The sequence below is a fragment of the Heteronotia binoei genome, chromosome 3 (genome assembly GCF_032191835.1).
Source record: "Heteronotia binoei isolate CCM8104 ecotype False Entrance Well chromosome 3, APGP_CSIRO_Hbin_v1, whole genome shotgun sequence".
In the NCBI taxonomy this organism is placed as follows: domain Eukaryota; kingdom Metazoa; phylum Chordata; class Lepidosauria; order Squamata; family Gekkonidae; genus Heteronotia; species Heteronotia binoei.
In genome coordinates this window covers 72,949,915-72,968,661 of record NC_083225.1, presented here as the reverse complement: position 1 = coordinate 72,968,661, position 18,747 = coordinate 72,949,915, and the positions used below count along the sequence as shown (strand labels likewise).

General features: G+C 39.6%; 1 protein-coding gene across 1 annotated transcript in view; it reads left to right on the top strand.

The window, feature by feature from the left end:
• Positions 1-17,209, top strand: part of BCLAF3 (BCLAF1 and THRAP3 family member 3) — a 51,095-nt gene extending 33,886 nt beyond the window's left edge. Inside the window, exons 9-12 of the mRNA XM_060234051.1 lie at positions 3,418-3,532; positions 7,056-7,145; positions 10,720-10,879; positions 16,802-17,209. Of these exons, the coding sequence (XP_060090034.1) occupies positions 3,418-3,532; positions 7,056-7,145; positions 10,720-10,878 (364 nt within the window). The 3' untranslated portion in view covers position 10,879; positions 16,802-17,209. The remainder of the gene's footprint in view (positions 1-3,417; positions 3,533-7,055; positions 7,146-10,719; positions 10,880-16,801) is intronic.
• The last annotated feature ends 1,538 nt before the right edge of the window (positions 17,210-18,747 follow it).

Below are 18,747 nucleotides of genomic sequence, written 5' to 3'. Positions count from 1 at the left end.
AATTTTGGCTTGTGAAACCGGCCTGTGCCAATCACTATTTATGGAGCCAAGTGGCTTCTTAAACTATTTGGGGGACGGTATGGATTAACATAAAATCTAATTTTTGAGATCACGTTTACTGGATAACAAACAGAGGCTTCAAGATTTTCTCAGGCTTCATAACTTTATCTGTGTTCTGACAGCAGCAAAGCAATATATCTTGTCTTCAGCCATAGAGTTAGCAAAGTGCTGTCTGACAGGGCCGTTCCGGATGATGAATGGCCTGGTGAGCTCTGGCTGTCTCCACTGGAAAGTGAATGAGTCATCCTCAGACTCCTTACAGAGAGCAGAGCTCTCTGTAAGGAGTCTGAGGATGACTCATTCACTTTTTTTTGTTTGTCACTAACTTTGTGGACCATATCATGCGTATGCAAATAAATCTGAATACAGGGTATCAGGTATTTGGTCTAGTTTTCTTTCTGAGGGCCAGTTCCATTCCTGTTGTACTCTGGTATAGAAATAACATGTCAAAGTGCATGCCTGAATGATGACTGTTTTGCTAAAAGGTGATCTGGAATTCTTCACTGGCTGGAGTTGGTGCTACTTCTAGTTAAAAGTATTAGGGTTCCTGATATTTTTAAGTTGCTGAAGGTATAGCCCCTTTCCAGTATGGACTTCTCTGGAAAGTTTGCTTCCATTTTTGCTGCCAAAGATTGACTGGGATGAGATAAAAGAAAGAAACAGGAGAAGAAGAAAGGCTGTGGGGACTTCCAGGTTTTTGAAAGAAGAAATAATGGGTAGAAGGAAATGAGATGCCCCCTCAAGTCCTTGCAGGTCCTCCACTTGTAGCATATTGATTGTGAATAAAATTTTAAGTGAGCAAAACATTATCTTAAAGCATCTTACTTATTGAAAAGGCAAAAATGCTTTAATTCAGCACTCTTCAAAATTTTCATTTTTTTTTTTACTGGGATTTTGTAAAAGAAAAAATTAAACCTTCCAATTTTGTTCCAGACTTAATAGTACAGTTTACTACACAGTGTTCATGAAACTGCTCTAATAGGATCTTGTTAATTCCTAATGACATTGTGGATGCTTTGCAAAGATTTAGCATTTATTTTCTCTTGTTGGCTTCTGTGTGTTTGTCATCCCAAATCATGCAAGGGCTTGTAGTGAGATACCATCAATATGCTTATTATGATGACACCCATCAATGTTTATTTCTTTATTACATTGACTAAGCTCTTGTGTGCCTCCAGTGCAACCACTCTGTAAGCGCCCTCAGTCACTCATCACTCAGTGTAGGAGACTTCAGCTTCATCTGTAGTTAAAATTGCACTTGCAGTTTCAGGTTGCGGCAGATCCCCGAGTAGTTTTAATCTGCATCGTCTGATTCAGTTTTTGCCCTTCCTTCTTTAATCACACTCTGAATTTTGACAACAGTTGACCAACCAATTGACATTTCCTGCTCTTTAACATGATGATCATGAAGAGGAAGAAGAAGAAGTCCTGAATTGAATTTCTGAATCCCCCAATCTGGGTGATGTATAACAGCATATATAACGACATTATAATTAAAATACACACCACAATAAATTACAAATACACTTAAAAGAATCCAAGATGTTGTAACTATATAATTTCTTCCCATTCTGGACTGCACTGCCAACTTATGGGCAGCGGAAGAGGTAGAGAACATATAAACAGTTCTAGGTGGAAAAGGAGAGAGTGCCAGCCATAATGGAAACCATTGCTGTCTTCAACCTGGTGGAACATCTCCGCCTTACAGGCCCTGCAGAATTGCATGACCTCTCTGAGCTCAAATGTTCTTTTCTGCACTCTGTTGGTTGGACTTTTAAAGATATTCTAATAATTGGTTTGTTGTACAAAACAGTTATGTTGCATTAAATACTGATTTTACATATTTTGATTTGTTACCCCTAGTTACATTAATGTAATATACAATGGGCTACTCATGAAGGCTGGTTGGATATTTCAGCTGATGCAAAATGTGATGGCTCATCAAGATGAACTGCCAAGAGTTTCTGCTTGTATTCTGTTGTGTTCTCCAAGAATACCCTGTTGAAAAAGCCATTCATGTGGCTGGTCCACAACTGAGATCATAAAGAGAAGCAGTATATATCTGTTAGGGTTCACTTCATCACAATTTTGCCACAGTTCAGGCTGGAGGATCTTCAATAAATGTTTCAAGATCTTCCTACTTGACCTTTCCTTAGGAGTTACACTGTATACTTACTTCACAGTCTACATTTGTCTTTTGACTTTTAAAAAAATTTCTTTGTGAAATCCAGAGCTATATTCATAGAAAGCTTAAATATATGCTTTGGCTCTGCTATATCAAAGTGTACAAGATTAATTAAAAAAAACTCTTAAGAAACTTTTTGAATATATAGTTTAACCAGAACACAGTTCCCATGTCTTTCAAATGCTTCACATTGAGCTCAGTAAAACTGGAGCACCTGACTTTAAATGAAATGGTGTTCAGAGAGGGGAAAGGGTTTTCTCCTAAACATTTGCCTTAAATATGCACATGCCTTTTTAAAATCTGTACTTTGCAGCTGTGCATTAGTTCTTAACTGGGTCCAGTGATGCACAAACAGAAAAAGAAATCTACTCAGTATAGTTCCACTTACAAAAGGGATTTTGCAAGGCCTATGTAACATCTGCTTCTTTGCTTGCTTACATGCATATACAAGATCTTGTGTAGCATCTCCTGCTGACCCATGTAGCTACTCTTGATTTCCACTTGGAATGCATTGAGGGATTGTTCTTTGAATGCCTTGAGGTATCATTCTGTCCTTTATTCTGAGTCAGTGCACAATAGATCTCTGTGAGCTCTCATGAGCAGAGGAATTCCAGGGCTTTTAATAGGAAGGGCAACAATCTCCTGACATATTGTACCTCAGGGTGCCATTTTGAGGATGAAGTTGCTATTTTCACTTTTCAAAAATAAGTTCGACTTAGTGCAAGTGGTTACTTTTTCTTGTGTTTCTGCTGATTCAAGAGATCAAGTGAAAGTGGACATTTTGCACTGAATCCAACCCTAGGAGTGTGGCATAGGTAAGGATGTTTATATTTCACATGGAACAAAATTGTTTTGCTTCTTTGTGTTTGTAAACTTTGAGGGATGGCTTTAGATCTGAAAATGTAGTCCAATCATAATAAAAGATTACAACTTTTTATATGAGCATTTCTGATATAAATTCATCCAGTAGAGGGCAAGCACAACCAAGGTACCTTAAGATATCATTAGCACTTTGCCCATTAAATTATGAAAGCTTCATAAACTTAATTTGTGCCTTTTTAGTAACTTCTGTATTAAAGAATACAGGGTTTACTAAAATAAACTTTACTTCAATATGTGGATTAAAATTCTTTCCTTCAGTTTTCACTGCTTTTAATATTGTATTATTTTAGGGATGAACAGAGTTGTAGCTTTTCAAAACCACGAAACTTTTACTCCTGTGGATTCCAAAGATCTACACGATTCCTAAGGCCACCTTATAGGAAGTTTATTGGGAAAAGTCACATGGTAAGTTGAAGTTTAACATCCTTTTTGTCTGTTATGTAGCTTACATCCTTTTAGTTTGTTATGTAGCTTACATCCATTAGTAGGTTTCATGTTAAAATTTGACTTCTTCGTTACTTGATCATGGGAATGGTCATATCTTTGTGAAACAGGTTGCAAACAGCATTAAAGTAGCTCTCTTCATTTGTAGAAATGTCCCATCATTTGAAAAACTTGGGAACTTTTTAGAATCCTAAAAGGAAGAGTGACTTGCCAATGTTAGTATTAAATTATTTTACCTACAGCTGCTCCCTGTCAATAGGTCAGATAGTAGGACTTCTCCATTTGTCAATTACTGAATGTGTAATACTTCCTTTAGACAGAGCCAGACTCAAGTATTATTCATAATGTGGAATGAGGGAGAACCCAGATACCGCCCTAATGCTGTTTCCAGAACTTTATTTTTGTTGTTGAAAGGCATGTCTCTTCTGACAGAAACGTCCAGCTTGCCTCAACTAGGGCCAGGCCGTTTTGGTTTAAATTTTCCGGTCTCAATTTCCTTCTGATTTCTTGATTGTAGTCTCCCTTTTGGTTGATGACACAGCTAAGGAATAAAAAAATCTTGAAGAATTTCAGTTTCTTCATTGTCTTCATTTGCCCCACTGATGGACCTCCTGATGGCACTTGGTTGTTTTGGCCACTGTGTGACACAGAATGTTGGACTGGATGGGCCTTTGGCCTGATCCAACATGGCTTCTCTTATGTTCTTATGTTCTTTTATGTTCTTATGTCAGCCTTAAGATTTCAGTTCCCCAGTAGTAATTACTTTTGCCTTCTTGATGTTGTAATTCTGCTTTGGCGTTTCTTGCTTTAACCTTCATTAGTAATGGTTTCAAGACTTCACTGTTTTCTGCCAGTAACATGGTGTCATCTGCATATCCAGTTCCAAAAACCTTTATTGGCATAACATCTGCATATCACAAATTGCTAATGTTCTTTGTGCCAATTTTCACTTCACCTTCATCGGCATCTAATGCAGCTTTCCTTATGATATGTTCTGCATATAGATTGAAGAGACAGTGACATAAAATACATCATTGTTTGACACCTTCGCCAGTTAGAAACCATTCTGCTTCTGTCCTAACAGTAGTCTCTTGCCTGAGGTACAGGTTGCACGTTAAAACAGTCAGATGCTATGTCTCACCCATGTCTTTTAATACCAGCGATAACGTCATGATCTAGTCAAAAGCTTTGCTGTAATCAATAAAACATAAATTGATTTTCTTCTGAAATCCTCTCATATGCTCCAGTAACCAACATAAATTTGCATTCATCTTTTTCTATAGCTGGTATCTCAGACTGGAACAGAGCTATATTGATGCTTTTCCATCTTTTCCTTCAGGAAATATCTTAAGAAATCTTCCTTTATCACTGTGGAATGTATAATTTTATTTATTTTATTTGTTTTGTATCCCACCCTCCCCGCCGAAGCAGGCTCAGGGCGGCTTACAGCATAAAATCACAACAGACAATTAAAATCAATAAATATTAAAAATAAGTATTCTGCCTTCTTACAGGTCCTCAACATCTAACCATATTGTGGCCTGTACAGTTTCTTTTCTATATTCATTGTCAAAGCATCCCTGCTAGAGGTTAAATAGTGTTGAGGGACTCTGACTTTACAAGGCTAGGCTATACAGAACTCATCATTCATTCATACCTAGAAAAATCACTGTGGCTTGGAAGATTTTTGCTCCATGTGTTTTTTTATCCAGGAGCTGTGGAGGTAATCCTCTGCTATGGAGCTTGCTTTTTCTGGCGCTAGGCACTTTCTGCTCATTGAAAAACACTGGAATTTTACAAGCACCTAGCACCAGAGAAAAGAAACACTCCTGAACAGTAAAATTGCATTTGTCTAATATGAAGCCTAAGATGGCATAATTCACTATCATACCAGTCTCAAAATGTTATAGTTTTGAGGTAACCAGTCAGTAATACCTTCTTTACCAAGATAATGATCACTTTCAGACCTACATTCCACTAAAAATTGTTAGTATATGGCAGAATCATATTAGTAATATAACAGTTCCTCTTGTAAAAGGTACAGAAGTAAATATGTCAGGCATATGTTACTTGTAATGTTACTGTGGGTAAGTTTATCATGTGATCTCCCAGTTGCTGCAAAATGGGACTCTGCCATAGTAATAGCCAATAAATGCCAAAATAAAACTCAACTGTTAGGTGAGTTTTAAATTTCCCACCAGTATGGTGATAGACTCCTTGTTAAACAATAATGTTTGTCATAGTTTCTCTTCATGGAAATCTCTAGCTCCCATAGTGGAAATGTACAGATGCCTCCCTTAAACCCTATTTAGACTGAGAATTTGGGACCTTGGACATGAGATGAGCTTTAGAACATTAACCAAGGCAGCAGTCAGTAGACCCCAGAGAATCACTAATGCATTGTATCCATGTAAAACAGTTATGACTGTTTCATTTGGTAATGCCTCTTATCTTGGGATAGCAGAGACAATATTAGACATCAGTCATTTGGTTATTGACTATAATTGAAATAAAGGTGTGTGGTTTCTTTAAAAAACACGCATATGTGGTTACTTGAACACATCTCTTTCATATAGGGCTAACTACAGCGTTGAAGGAGTGTTCTACATTGGAAGAAAAGAGTTAAACATACTCTCATCCAGGGACCTTTCCCTTTCTTTAGAAGGCTACTCATTAGCTTTAAAAAAAAAAAAAAAACCCGTGAAAGATCCTAATCATGGAGCTTTCATATCTTGTCTGTTTTTGTTCTCAGGAAAAGGAAGCGTTTGATCAATTTTCTCTGGGGGAGAAAATAAGAAATTTTGAAAACTGTTTATTTCTTTTGGGACTCAGATGTTTCAATATGACACTAAGTTAAGAGAGTTTGGAAAGCTGTTTGGCAAAATGGGCTATAACCTATAGTCAACAGATTCCTTTGCAGTCATTTCAGGTTTTGTTATGGAATGGAAACTTGAAGCAAGAGGAAATAGTACCAGAGCCTGCTTGATCAGAAGAAGAAAGTTATTTGCAGTTAAAATATGGGTAACTCTGAAGAACTGTGAATGTCTTTTTCAAAACCAAACATTTCTGGGCATCACAAATGTTTTCTGGATTGGAAAATGCAAGCAAAGGTCAAGATGTTACAACTGCCTTGAGGATTGTGTGCTTGGTTCTACCCAATGGGTACAGTTGTAGCCAGAGTTATGAACAAGTTCTCTTCTTCACAAATGCTACAATAACTGTTATCTAAATTGACTGTATGTTGGCAGACTATTCTAAAACAGTATGCACAGTTGCATTATGGTTTCTCATAAACTAAAACCAACCTTTATTTTGAATGAAATGTTGTAATTGGAAACAGTTCAGGTTCATTAACTGTTCCCCTTCTCAAGTTTTTTCAGTATAAATGTAGCATGCTAATTTATACTTGCTATTCCAGTAAATAATGTAATTTATGAAGCTGTAACAATTAAATGTGTATTAATACAGTTTTCTTTTAATCTAGAACTACTATACTGGAAAAATACATGACTCCTCTCATGATCAGTTTGAATGTGATACCGAATGTCCTGAAGCACCTAGAAGACCTTTTAAGGTATGACTGAGCTTTTCTGAATTCTAATGGAACAGAATTTTGCCCCATCCTCCCCTTCCAAATCGGCAGTATCTCTTCTTGAATTATGTACATTAGACTGTGCATGGGTCAAGGAAAGCAGCCAGCAACAGCATTCAGGAGAACATTCAAAACCCCTGTTCTGTGGTACAGAGAAAGCTTGAATATACCAATTGTACAAGCAGTTAAATTAAAAATACAGATTACTTGTATGTCTACCTACCTGCTTTGAATAACACATGGACTCAGGTTCCTTTCACAAAAGCATTCCTTGTTTTGTTGAAATGGTATCTATTAAAGTGGAACATGTCTTACATCATCATTTAAACTATAAGAACCCTGAAATATTCAGCAATTCTTTTTTCAGTTAAAACGTAGTTCAAATAAGCTAGTGCACTGGAATCACTGATGTAATGACAAAGGAAGCAAAAAAAAATCTTCACCTGCTGTAGAAGATGGCAATAGAAGGGGACAGATGAATCTCCTTGTGGAGACAGTTTCAGAGCTTTGGAGGCATGACTGAGCTGGCTCCCTCATGAATTGCCACTTACCTTATTTCAGAAGGTAGGCAGCACCTGAGACGGTGCCTCTGAAGGTGCCCGTTGTGATGGGGCAGGTTCATAACAGAACTTTACATTTAACTCTGTTAAAATTCATTTTATTGGTTTTCCAGCCTGTCAAGGTCATCCTGTATCCTGTTTCTGTCTTCTACTGTATATACAACCCCTCCCAATTTAGTATTATCTGCAAATTTAATAAGCATTACCTCTATTCCTACATCCAAATAATTTACAAAGATGTTGGACAAAACAGGTCCCAGGACAGATCCTTGAGGCACTCCACTTGTCAGTTCTCTCCAAGAGGATGAGGAACCATTCACACGCACTCTTTGGGTGTGATCTGTCATATGAACATATGAAGCTGCCTTATACTGAATCAGACCCTGGGTGCATCAAAGTCAGTATTGTCTTCTCAGACTGGCAGCGGCTCTCCAGGGTCTCAAGCTGAGGCTTTTCACACCTATTTGTCTGGACCCTTTTTTGGAGATGCCGGGGATTGAACCTGGGACCTTCTGCTTCCCAAGAAGATGCTCTACCACTGAGCCACCGTCCTGACTGCAATACTGCAGCTTTACCACTCTGCGCCACTAGGCTCTTACTAATAAAACAACAAAAAGGTAAAGGTAGTCCCCTGTGCAAGCACCAGTCGTTTCTGACTCTGGGGTGACGTTGCTTTCACGGCAGACTTTTTTATGGGGTGATTTGCCATTGCCTTCCCCAGACATCTACCCTTCCCCCCCCCCAGCTGGGTACTCATTTTACCGGCCTTGGAAGAAGGGAAGGCGGAGTCCACCTCGAGCCAGCTACCTGAAAACCCAGCTTCCGCCGGGGGATCGAACTCAGGTCGTGAGCAGAGTTCAGCACTGCAGCTTTCACACTCTGCGCCACGGCGCGGGATATAAATCTAATATCACCGTCTTCTCCTTTGCAAGCCATCCCCACTGAAAGCAGGCTGTCAGCCAGTTACAGATCCACCTAACAGTAACAGGATACAAATCACATTTTACCAACTTGTCAACAAAAATAGTATGTGGAATCTTATCGAAAGCCTTACTGAAATCAAGATAAACTATGTTTATAGCATCCCCCTGATCCAGCAAGATAGTCACTCTCTCAAAAAAAGAGATCAGGTTAGTCTGACATGACTTGTTCTTGAGAAACCCATCTTGGCTCTTAGTAATCACAGCCATCCTTTCTAAATGTTCCAGGACTGACTGTTTGGTGATTTGTTCTACAACTTTTACAGGTACAGACGTCAGGGTGACAGGTCGGTAGTTACTCAGCTCTTCCTTTTTCCCCTTCTTGAAGATGGGGACAACATTTGCCTGCCTCCAATCTTCCGGCTCCTCTCTTGTTCTCCTATAATTCTCAAAAATAATAGCCAGGGGCTCAGAAATTACATCTCTTTTAGTACCCTTGGATGCAGTTCATCTGGCCCTGAGGACTTAGATTCATTTAAAGAAACTAGACGTTTATGTACTACTCCTATGCTGATCCTAGGTTGCAACTCTATACCCTCATTATAGGTTCTGTTTTTGCCATGTTGCGCACTGTTTTTCTCAGAAGAGAAGACGGAGGAAAAGTAGGAATTGAGCAGTTTCGCCCTCTCTTCATTTCCCGTTACAATTTCACTTTCCTGCCCTTGCAATGGGCCTACCATGTCCTTGCTCTTTTCCTTACTCTGAACATAGGAAAAGAACCCTTTTTTGTTGTTTTTAGCATCTTTGGCCAGCCTAAGCTCATATTGAGCTTTAGCTTTCCTAACTCTTTCTCTGCAAGCAGTGGTGATTTATCCCAGCCACCACCTGTTCAATACCTTGTTTAAGAATGGAACATTTGAGACTGGTTGATAATTATTGAGACTGGTTGATAATTATTGAGATCTCCTGGGTACAGGGTAGGTGTCTTTAAAAGTGGGCCCACCACAGCCTGTTTCAAGGCTGGAGTGACACCTCATCTCTTAAGAAAGCATCTATCTCTCAAACCCAGTCAGTCAGTCTCTCCTCACAGATTTAAGTAACCAGGAGGGGCAGGGGTCATAGAAGAAGGTGGTAAGCCTCAAACTTCCAAGGTCTTGTCCACATCCTCAGACTGAATAAACTGAAGTATCCCAAACAACTGGACAAGTCAGCAGCCTGGCACCATTTGACCTTGTCACTGCTAATGCAGAGTCCAAGTCCGAATGGATACGAGAGGTTTTACCAGCAAAGGGCTGAGGCAAAATAGTCACAGCAGGCCTATAGCAGTCCATCTCCTCCTGCCATACCCCAATAGGCTTCTCTCTACCCAAACAGCTCCTCTGGTATATGATGTATATAATGGCACTTAGAATTTTGGGAACCATATTTTGATTAGAATTATTAGGTGCCTTGTTGGGGCCCATGTGTCTAAAGATCCAGAGATGTGTACTTAATATTCTTGTTATAAAGGCACAATGTATACCATCAGTCAAGCTTCTGATTTTAGTTTCTTTCCTCATGTGCAGACAGCATTTATTGGATCATTTGCTATTAAGAGATGTTTGCCAGTTGTCACTGTGTCTTGTCCCATGTGTAATTTTTCCAACCCTAAGGAAGCCCCTTTTTAGAAGTACAGGAACTGCAGTAAAAAGAGCTAGGATATATGTTTTCTGCCAGTGTCATGCCTCCTGCAGTCTTTTTGATCCAACCCACAGTGGTTTCTGTGCTTATTTAAAGTGAGGCTCAAGCATCTAAGCAATAATTGGTGTGACAGCTTTATGCATTTGCTTGTGTATTTTGTAGCAATATGCGCTGAGTAATTGTGACCAGCTGTGGGTTTTACATGCTTCTGCAGTATTTGTGTGATGAATACTGTTGTTCATCAAATATATAAGCTTTATAATGTAGCCCTAAAATTCTGTTGTCAGAGGTGTTCTTTTAAAAAATCTGGTATGTTAGATACATAATCATTCTTGAATTCAGATAATTTTGGTTCAAACTCTGGAAGCTGGCTGACTTTTCTTCCCTCCTCTACAGGTCAACTTTACAGATGGCCGATCCCAATTCAAATCAAATTTAGTAAAAAAGGGCTTATATATACAGGCCAAATATCAGCGGTTACGTTATGCTGGAACAAGAGGATTTACCACTAACAAATTTAAAGGAATGTATGTGAGAAAAGAAAAGGCGAATTAAGGTGGGTTTTTTAAATTAAAATGATCTTGCTTAATGTGAAAGATGGAAAAAGAGATGGTTAACTTTTTACTAAAAAAAAAAAACGATAGAAAGATGGATACCGTATTGACAAGCTAATACAGTGTCCCTATTTTCATTAGTTTTTCTTTGACAACCTACACATTCATTGTTGTAGTTGCTTCCATCAAAGCAGTATGGCAGCATGTTACTTTCACAGCAACCTTGCAAAGTAAATTAAGCCAAGGAACTGGCATTCTAATCTATCCAGGTATACTGTCCAAAGAGTATTATACTTGGCAGCTAAGAATTTATTAGTAGTCCCTGGCCGGAGAGATATCTGGCTGTCCTCAGCCAGGGCCAGGGCATTTTCTGCTCTGACCCCAACCTGGTAGAACTCTATGCCAAGCAACTTCTGTGACCTGCAGGACTTAATACAGTTTCACAGCACCTGTAAAGGAGAGATGTTCCACCAGGCATTTGGTTGAAGACAATCATGATTTCCACCTGTCTGACAGGGCTGTTTTTCTAGCAGGAGCTCCTTTGCATATTAGGCCATGCCCCTCTGATTAGCCAATCGTCCAAGAGCTTAGGGGGCTCTTAGTATAGGGCCTACTGTAAGCTCCATGAGGATTGGCTACATCAGGGGTGGCCTAATGTGCAGAGGAGCTCCTGCTAGAAAAAGAGCCCTGCAAGGCAGTGGTGTAATTGGTAGTTTAGCATCATGTTATCAGGCAAATTATTCTTTTAGTGCTTTTAACTGTGAATTTAATATTTGAATGTTTTTAATTGATGTTTACCATTCTGAGCCCTGTTTTACAGGAGAGGGTGACCTAGAAATCTAATTTAATTTAATAATAAAATATGCTGTGGCTTTGGACTGTTCACTATTGGAAGCTGAGTGCTGGAGCCTGAGCAACCAAAGCCTTTTTGGTTTCAGAAGAAGAATTATCCAGTTCCAAGAAGGCCATTCTAGCTGCTGTTGCATCCATCAGTCAATATATCTTTTTGTGTCTGTTCTACTGGAGAGAGAATGCATGCATGTTAACCACTTGATTACTGTAGCATCAACTAAGTAGGCAGCCGTGTTGGTCTGAAGTAGGAGAACAAAATAGGAGTCGATTGCACCTTTAAGACCAACTTAGTTTTAATCAGAACGTAAGCTTTCGTTTGCATGCACACTTCTTCAAACGAGGAATGAGGTACAGTAAGCAGAGCCACAAAATGCTGGTGGGTTTGGAATGCAAAGTGGTACAAAGTTAAAATGCAATAGAATAGTAAAATTAACAAATTCAGAAAACCTTTGATCTGGGTTGCATTAGCGTGGGAAACCATAAAACAGTAACATGTCAGAATGTGAGAATGCCTGTTAATTATTCTATTGCTAATAAACCTGGGTCAAAATGAGGGCATTTCTGGGAAAGAAATGAGGTTGCCCTTTGCTTTTCAGGGCAATTTGTAACACAAAGGGTTACATTCCTTATCTCCATGCAAAAAACTAAGCTATTTATTGCATTAGTGAAACTCTGCTCATTTCCTGTTTCTTCTCTAAAGGCAGAGAGAGAGAGGAAAAGGGCTCCAAACATGTCTTTGTTTTAATTAAAAAAATTCTTCTATGGGGGAAGGAGCAACTTTTGTAAAAACTGGCTGGGGTTTGTGAAGTAATGATATCTGTCTGTCTGCTGCTCCTCTTTTGGCAGTAAGACTTTGTGGGCTATTTTTCTGTCTTCATTACACAAGCCTGTTGTTTGTACTTGGCCCGCCTTGCAGGGCTGGCGTGCAAGTTCAGAGCAGAGTTGTTAGTGATGAGGAAAAAAATTGGGTAAGTGTGCCAATTGCTTTTGGTTCCTACTAAGCATTCAATGAAATTGTTAAGCAGTCAGGCTAAAATAGATAAAAGGAAGTATTTCTTCACCCAAAGGGTGATTAACATGTGGAATTCACTGCTACAGGAGGTGGTGGCAGCTACAAGCATAGCCAGCCCCAAGAGGGCAGAAATAGAGCAGAGGTCCATCAGTTATATATGTGTATATATACTTCTATGCATACACACATGCTATTAGCCACAGTATATATATACATATATATGTGCATGTGTGTATGCATAGAAGAAGACATTGGATCTATATTCTGCCCTCCCTCACAACAGACACCCTGTGAGGTGGGTGGGGCTGAGAGAGCACTGACAGAAACTGCTCTTAACCAGAACAATCTCTGAGAGGGCTATGACTGCCCAAGGTCACTCCAGCAGTTGTAAGTGGAGGAGTGTGGAATCAACCCCAGTTTTCCGAGATAAGAGCCTGCACACTTAATCACTACACCAAAGAGGCTCTCAAATGTTCTTATGTTAGTTTTCATACCCTGCAGGTTAACAGCAGAATCAGGAATATGATTATTAGCACAATGTGCTGAGGCTGATCAAAAGCAACAAAAACCATTTGTCCAGTGCTTTGGCACTTAGGTAAAAATAGCTATGACTGAGAAAGAAAAAAATAAATAAATAGGGAAGTAACACGTTTTAAAATCTTATCAGCATGTATATTGCCCTGAGCAATCACACCAGGAAGATTAAGATGGCTTTAAATAGTGAGCAATGAAAAAAATAACAACAATAAATTAAAACCTGCAAGATTAAAAATATAGCCAATCAAATCAAGGTCAATTTGGAGAGATACATGCACCAAGAAGTTGATGAATCAAATTAAGTGCATATAAGGTATCCTATTAAGTTGAAAGCCTGTGTGAATAGAACTGAAAAGCCATTGTTCTGACAGCAATCTCAGCCTGCTGCAAAGTAAAGTGTGTCTTTAACACTTTCTCCCCAGCAAATTGGGTACTCATTTGACCAACCTCAGAAAAATGGAAGGCTGAGTAACCTTGAGGCAGCTACCTGAATCCAGCTTCCACCAGGATCATACTCAGGCCGTAAGCAGGGCTCAAGACTGCAGTACTGCAGCTTTAGCACTCTGCACCACGGGGCTTTTTTTGAATCCAAATTAGCATTTTCCTTGGGCAGTTTCATCATCAATTTTCCTGCTGCATCAGGATTATCAATCTGTCTTCTGATTGCTGCCTGAAGACAATTGATAAAGTCTAAGTAGGACTTTTGTGGCTTTTGACAGACAGTTGCAAAACTATGGGCTAGCTTCCCTTCTGTAGGTACCTTGGCAAAAGCCTGTAAAGCACATTTAGGCACAACAGCAAGGTTTGTAACAGGGAGCACAGTTTGTGCATTAACAGTATTGAACTGTCCAGATTCATATAGTTGTTCAGCAGTATAAGCCCTATTAGAGTCATGCCCTTGAACATCAGCCAAATTTTTCCCTGTCAAATGTACAGGGCAAATAGACAACATTTCTGCCAATTCTGGGACATCTTCCACTTTAGCCTGATCAAGTTCCTTCTCCAAAACTTCACAGACCATACCCGGGGCATTAGATGGTGGGCCCACGGGTGGATCTGTTGGTGGAGAAGGGGGAAAAGGAGGATGAAGAGGAGGAGGGGCAGGGGGCACAAGTTGGACACGAGTGCCTTTTAAGGGACAATCTTTGGAGAGCTGGCTTGGGTTAGAAACGGGCATAAATTTCTCTACTGCATACCTGCATTTATCCAGACTTGCAGCAGTTCAATAGAAGCTCGGGGCTCTGTGTGAAAGGTCTTCCCTAATTCTCCCAGCCCTGAAGTTTAAAAGAACCTCCCTTCGGATACCAGGGGCATTGCTTACTGATCTCTTGTAACAGAGTCTTAAGTTGGCCAGAAGTCATGGACCTGCCGGACTTTTGGATCAAAAACTTTAACTCACCTAAATGTTTCTGCTCAGCCTGAGAGAAATTTCCACCCATACTTACCAATGAAAGGGGTCATTTGAGAACAACGGAGTGCGCACTTAGGGGCCTTATGCCAGGTGTTTGATAAGTAGGATCTGAGCTGCTGGGGCTGTGCCAGGCAATACCTGAAAGCAGGAGCTCTCCCTTGTCCCGGGAGCTGAGCTGTACCTGCTTCGGTGAGCTGTCCCTGCTTCAGGGTGCCACTTGTTGGAATGAAGACACGTGTAGTGAGGAAGTGAGGAAAGCTTGCTTGCTCTCTGCAAGTCCTCGTTTTATTTATACATCTCTAGCTGATGCTAATAATAATCAGGCAGTTAATGAAACCGGTAGCATTTGTTCAAAAGCATGAGGTTATGTCTTCATAGTCTCCAAGATTCGATACAGCCAGCAATTTATCAAGAATACACGTGTCAGCAAAAGGAAGCAAGAATAGGAGTGTAAGATGTCTGCACTCTTTTAGCCTTTCAGACACAATGTGGGCGGCTCAGGCTGATATGCCAAATGCACGATCCACCCACATTTCTGTCTTCAGGCTTTGTGGGATCTGGGGGCTCAAGCGCGTGAGCCCCACATAGGAGCACCGAGTTTGATTCCCCATTCCTCCACTTGCACCTGCTGGAATGGCGTTGGGTCAGCCATAGCTTTCACAGGAGTTGTCCTTGAAGGGGCAGCTTCTGGGAGAGCTCTCTCAGCCCGACCTACCTCACAGGGTGTCTGTTGTGGGGGGGAGGAAGGTAAAGGAGATTGTGAGCACTTTGAGACTCTGAGATTCAGAGTATAGGGCGGGATATAATTCCAATATCATCATCATCTTCAATATCTTCCTGCTGAATCTGTGACTGTAATTTCCCCAGAGAGCACTTTCCTGGGGACACTTGCTTTGCTGGGGCCACTACTTGCTCCCCCATAGCTAATCCTAACCAGTAGAACACGGCACTTGAGCCCGAAAGATTCTACAAACCCTAGTGATATTTATATCTGCATTTACTCAGCTAATCAGAGAGGGTCAGAGAGAGTAAGAGTCCACTTAGCCAGAGCTCCTTCATAATGGAGCTCTGCTTAAGACACATAGAGAGAAGGTGTGATATCTTTTCCCCCTCTTCTTTTTTCTCAGGTTCCTGGAAGGAGGAGACAGTCTGGCATATGTAGCTGTTTCCTTTCCTTTACCAGGGAGAAGGCAATAAAATGCAACCCTATATGCTCTCCAAGATTACAGGGCAAATGAGGGCCCGTTGCCTCTTTAAAAAGAGAGAGACAAAGGCCTATTAGATGACAGAAGTTGTGTAAGGTTTCTGTGGCATTTGGTTGCTTTGAAACAATTCTTGTTTCAAGGTTTGTCTTAAACTAGTAACTTCAAATTTCAGCTTTCAACCCATCAAGGGGTTAAGTAGAAATGTTGCTCAGCGATGTTTGTGTGTTTATGCAAATCAGTCCTTAATGTGACTTTGGTATTGGCCATGAAATCTATTAATCACTGCAAATACCCTATAAGTGATCATACTTTAAAAATACAAATAGAAATTATCAATGCACAGAAATACAGAAGAATTATAATCCTAAATTGCAACCAAAAATCAGATTGCATAAGGGTTTGAAGGTATTTCATGAAAACATGTTTCTTCTTTTCTTGAGTGTTGCTTCTGGGCTGGAAATAGGAGAGTGGACAAAAATCGGCGAGACCCCTAGGTTAGAATCTCCACTCTCCCATAAAAGCTTGCTAGATGATATCAGCCTAATATACCTCACACGGTTTGTCTGAGGTTAAAATGGAAGAAGAGAGTGCTTTGAGGCAAAATGAAGTAAATAAATTAGTAAATGAAATTAATAAAGAAGTATATTTGGGGGGGGGCACCCCAAAACACGAAGAACTAATCAATGAGCTCATCAAGAGGTTCAGTAGGTTTGTGCTTTCTGCATCATGTGTGATTGATAATTTTAGAATTCTCTTGATTTAAAAGGATCTACCTGACAGGTCACTCAAAAACCTTTCAAAACCCCCAAAAGTAGAAGTCCAGTGAAATTGAAACAATAAAAATGAATTTGCAGATTATTCTGGTAAAAAGATGGTGGCACTAACCTTTTCTTTCTTTCTTTCCTAGGGCATGGAAATCTGAACTGCAATCCTGAAGTAGATACCTGTGGCAATTATGATGATCACTGCATCTGTTTGCTTTTGACAGCTCTGTCATGAATTAAAATGGAAAAAGCAGAACTAATACTTTTATTGATAAAGATTTTATTTTTCAGTAGTAGAATGCTGCAGAACTTTTCTACCATTTTAATAATGGCTTTTCAGATACAGTATTCAACTGAACATTGTAGATGGTTCCATTTGGTTCCTCTTGCAGGCAAGTCTGAAGAAAAGAACACTTGAATGGAGTCTTTATTTATTGAATACCCTTTTTTCTTCTAAGCATGGTTTTATTACTAGGACTTGAGTTGTTATACACAGAAGTTTATATGTTTAAAGTTTATTGCTTCTATAATAAAAAACCAATCCAAAAGTGCCTATATTCTGTGACAGGAGAATTACATTGTGATTCCCTAAGCCATGACTTCTGAGATTCTGCAGTTCTGCTTACTAGGAAGGTTTCTTGTGTTTAAGACTTTTGCTTACATTTTAGTACGCAAATATGAATTTTGTAAATTCTATACAACTTATAGCAATTCAGATATGGTGTTCAAGGAATGTAGGCAGCATGCTGCATATTTGAAAGGAGCAAGATTCTAACTTCACTGAAAGAATGTTAGAGGACTGGAATATCTTGGTCCTTCCTGTTTTCCCAGGTTGGGCAACCAAAGAATTTTAGTCAAGAGCAACATGCCCAATTCTGCAAGTGAGCCTGAAGATGTTTAATAGAATAGAGTTTAAAAGGGAATTTGTGTTTGTGTGGTTTTACAAATTGATGTGACTATTTTCCTCTCCGGCAGGAAAATGATAAAATGAGCTGGTCACTGCGTAAGCTATTTGAGTGGCTTTATATTTGTTGTCTAAATACTATTTCCTTCGTCTTAAAAGCTTCTTATTGAAGTGTCAGGGTCAGATATTTTGTCAAAATCACTATTTGTGTAGACATCACAGAAATTCACTTAAATATTTAAAACTTGTGTTGTAATATGCTTGCGTTCTTCTTTCTCTGCAACCATGGCAGGCTGCTCTGCCTCGCTAGAATGATTGAGGGATGCATAGAAATAGTGCCGGCTACCTTGACAGGCATCTAGTCACAAGTTTGGGTTTGGTTTGGGTTCAGTGGATTGGGGTTTTTTTTTGTCAGGATGCAAAGTTTCTACTGGAGAAGCAGAATCAGAGGGCTGGGGTGTTTTAAGGAGTGTCCCAGAGTTCCGTTTTGTCACCATGCTGTTCAGTATTTACATTTACATGGCTCCATGGTTGGGGTTGGGTGTCATCAATATACAGATACACGCACTGCTACATCTCATTATCTTTTATTTTCAAGTATTTCTTTTTTTATTATTCCATTTAGTCTGTTACAACAAATAATTGTGGCTATATACATTTTGATCTCTCCCTCCCTCCCTTTACTCTTAGTCTTTTCACCCCATGGGCACAAAGTCTTAATCTTCCACTGAATGTCTTTTCTTCCTTCTTTCAATATCCAGTCTAGGTAGGTCTTCCATCTGGTCTTAATTTAATTAGATTTCCCATCCTATGTTGTCTCTTTGTTGATTGACGCCACAATGTCTGACTGTATAAATTCAAACAAATAGTTGTGCCAGATTTCTACTGTCCATTTATTTTTGTCTTTCCAACCCAAACCTATAACTGCCTTTCCTGCCAGTATCATAGCCTTAACTAAATTTGAATACTCCTATCCATTATCAGGCTTCCTATTGTACTTAACAACATTAGATTAAAATCTATAGTTAGTGTTATATTGCATACTTTTCTAATAATTTCAATAATTTCCTTCCAGAAGGTCTTTACTTCCGAACATTCCCACCACGTGTGTGCATACCAACCTTTAGAGAGTTTACAGTGCCAGCATAACGGGCTTAACCCTGGAATCATGTTAGCTAGCTGTGC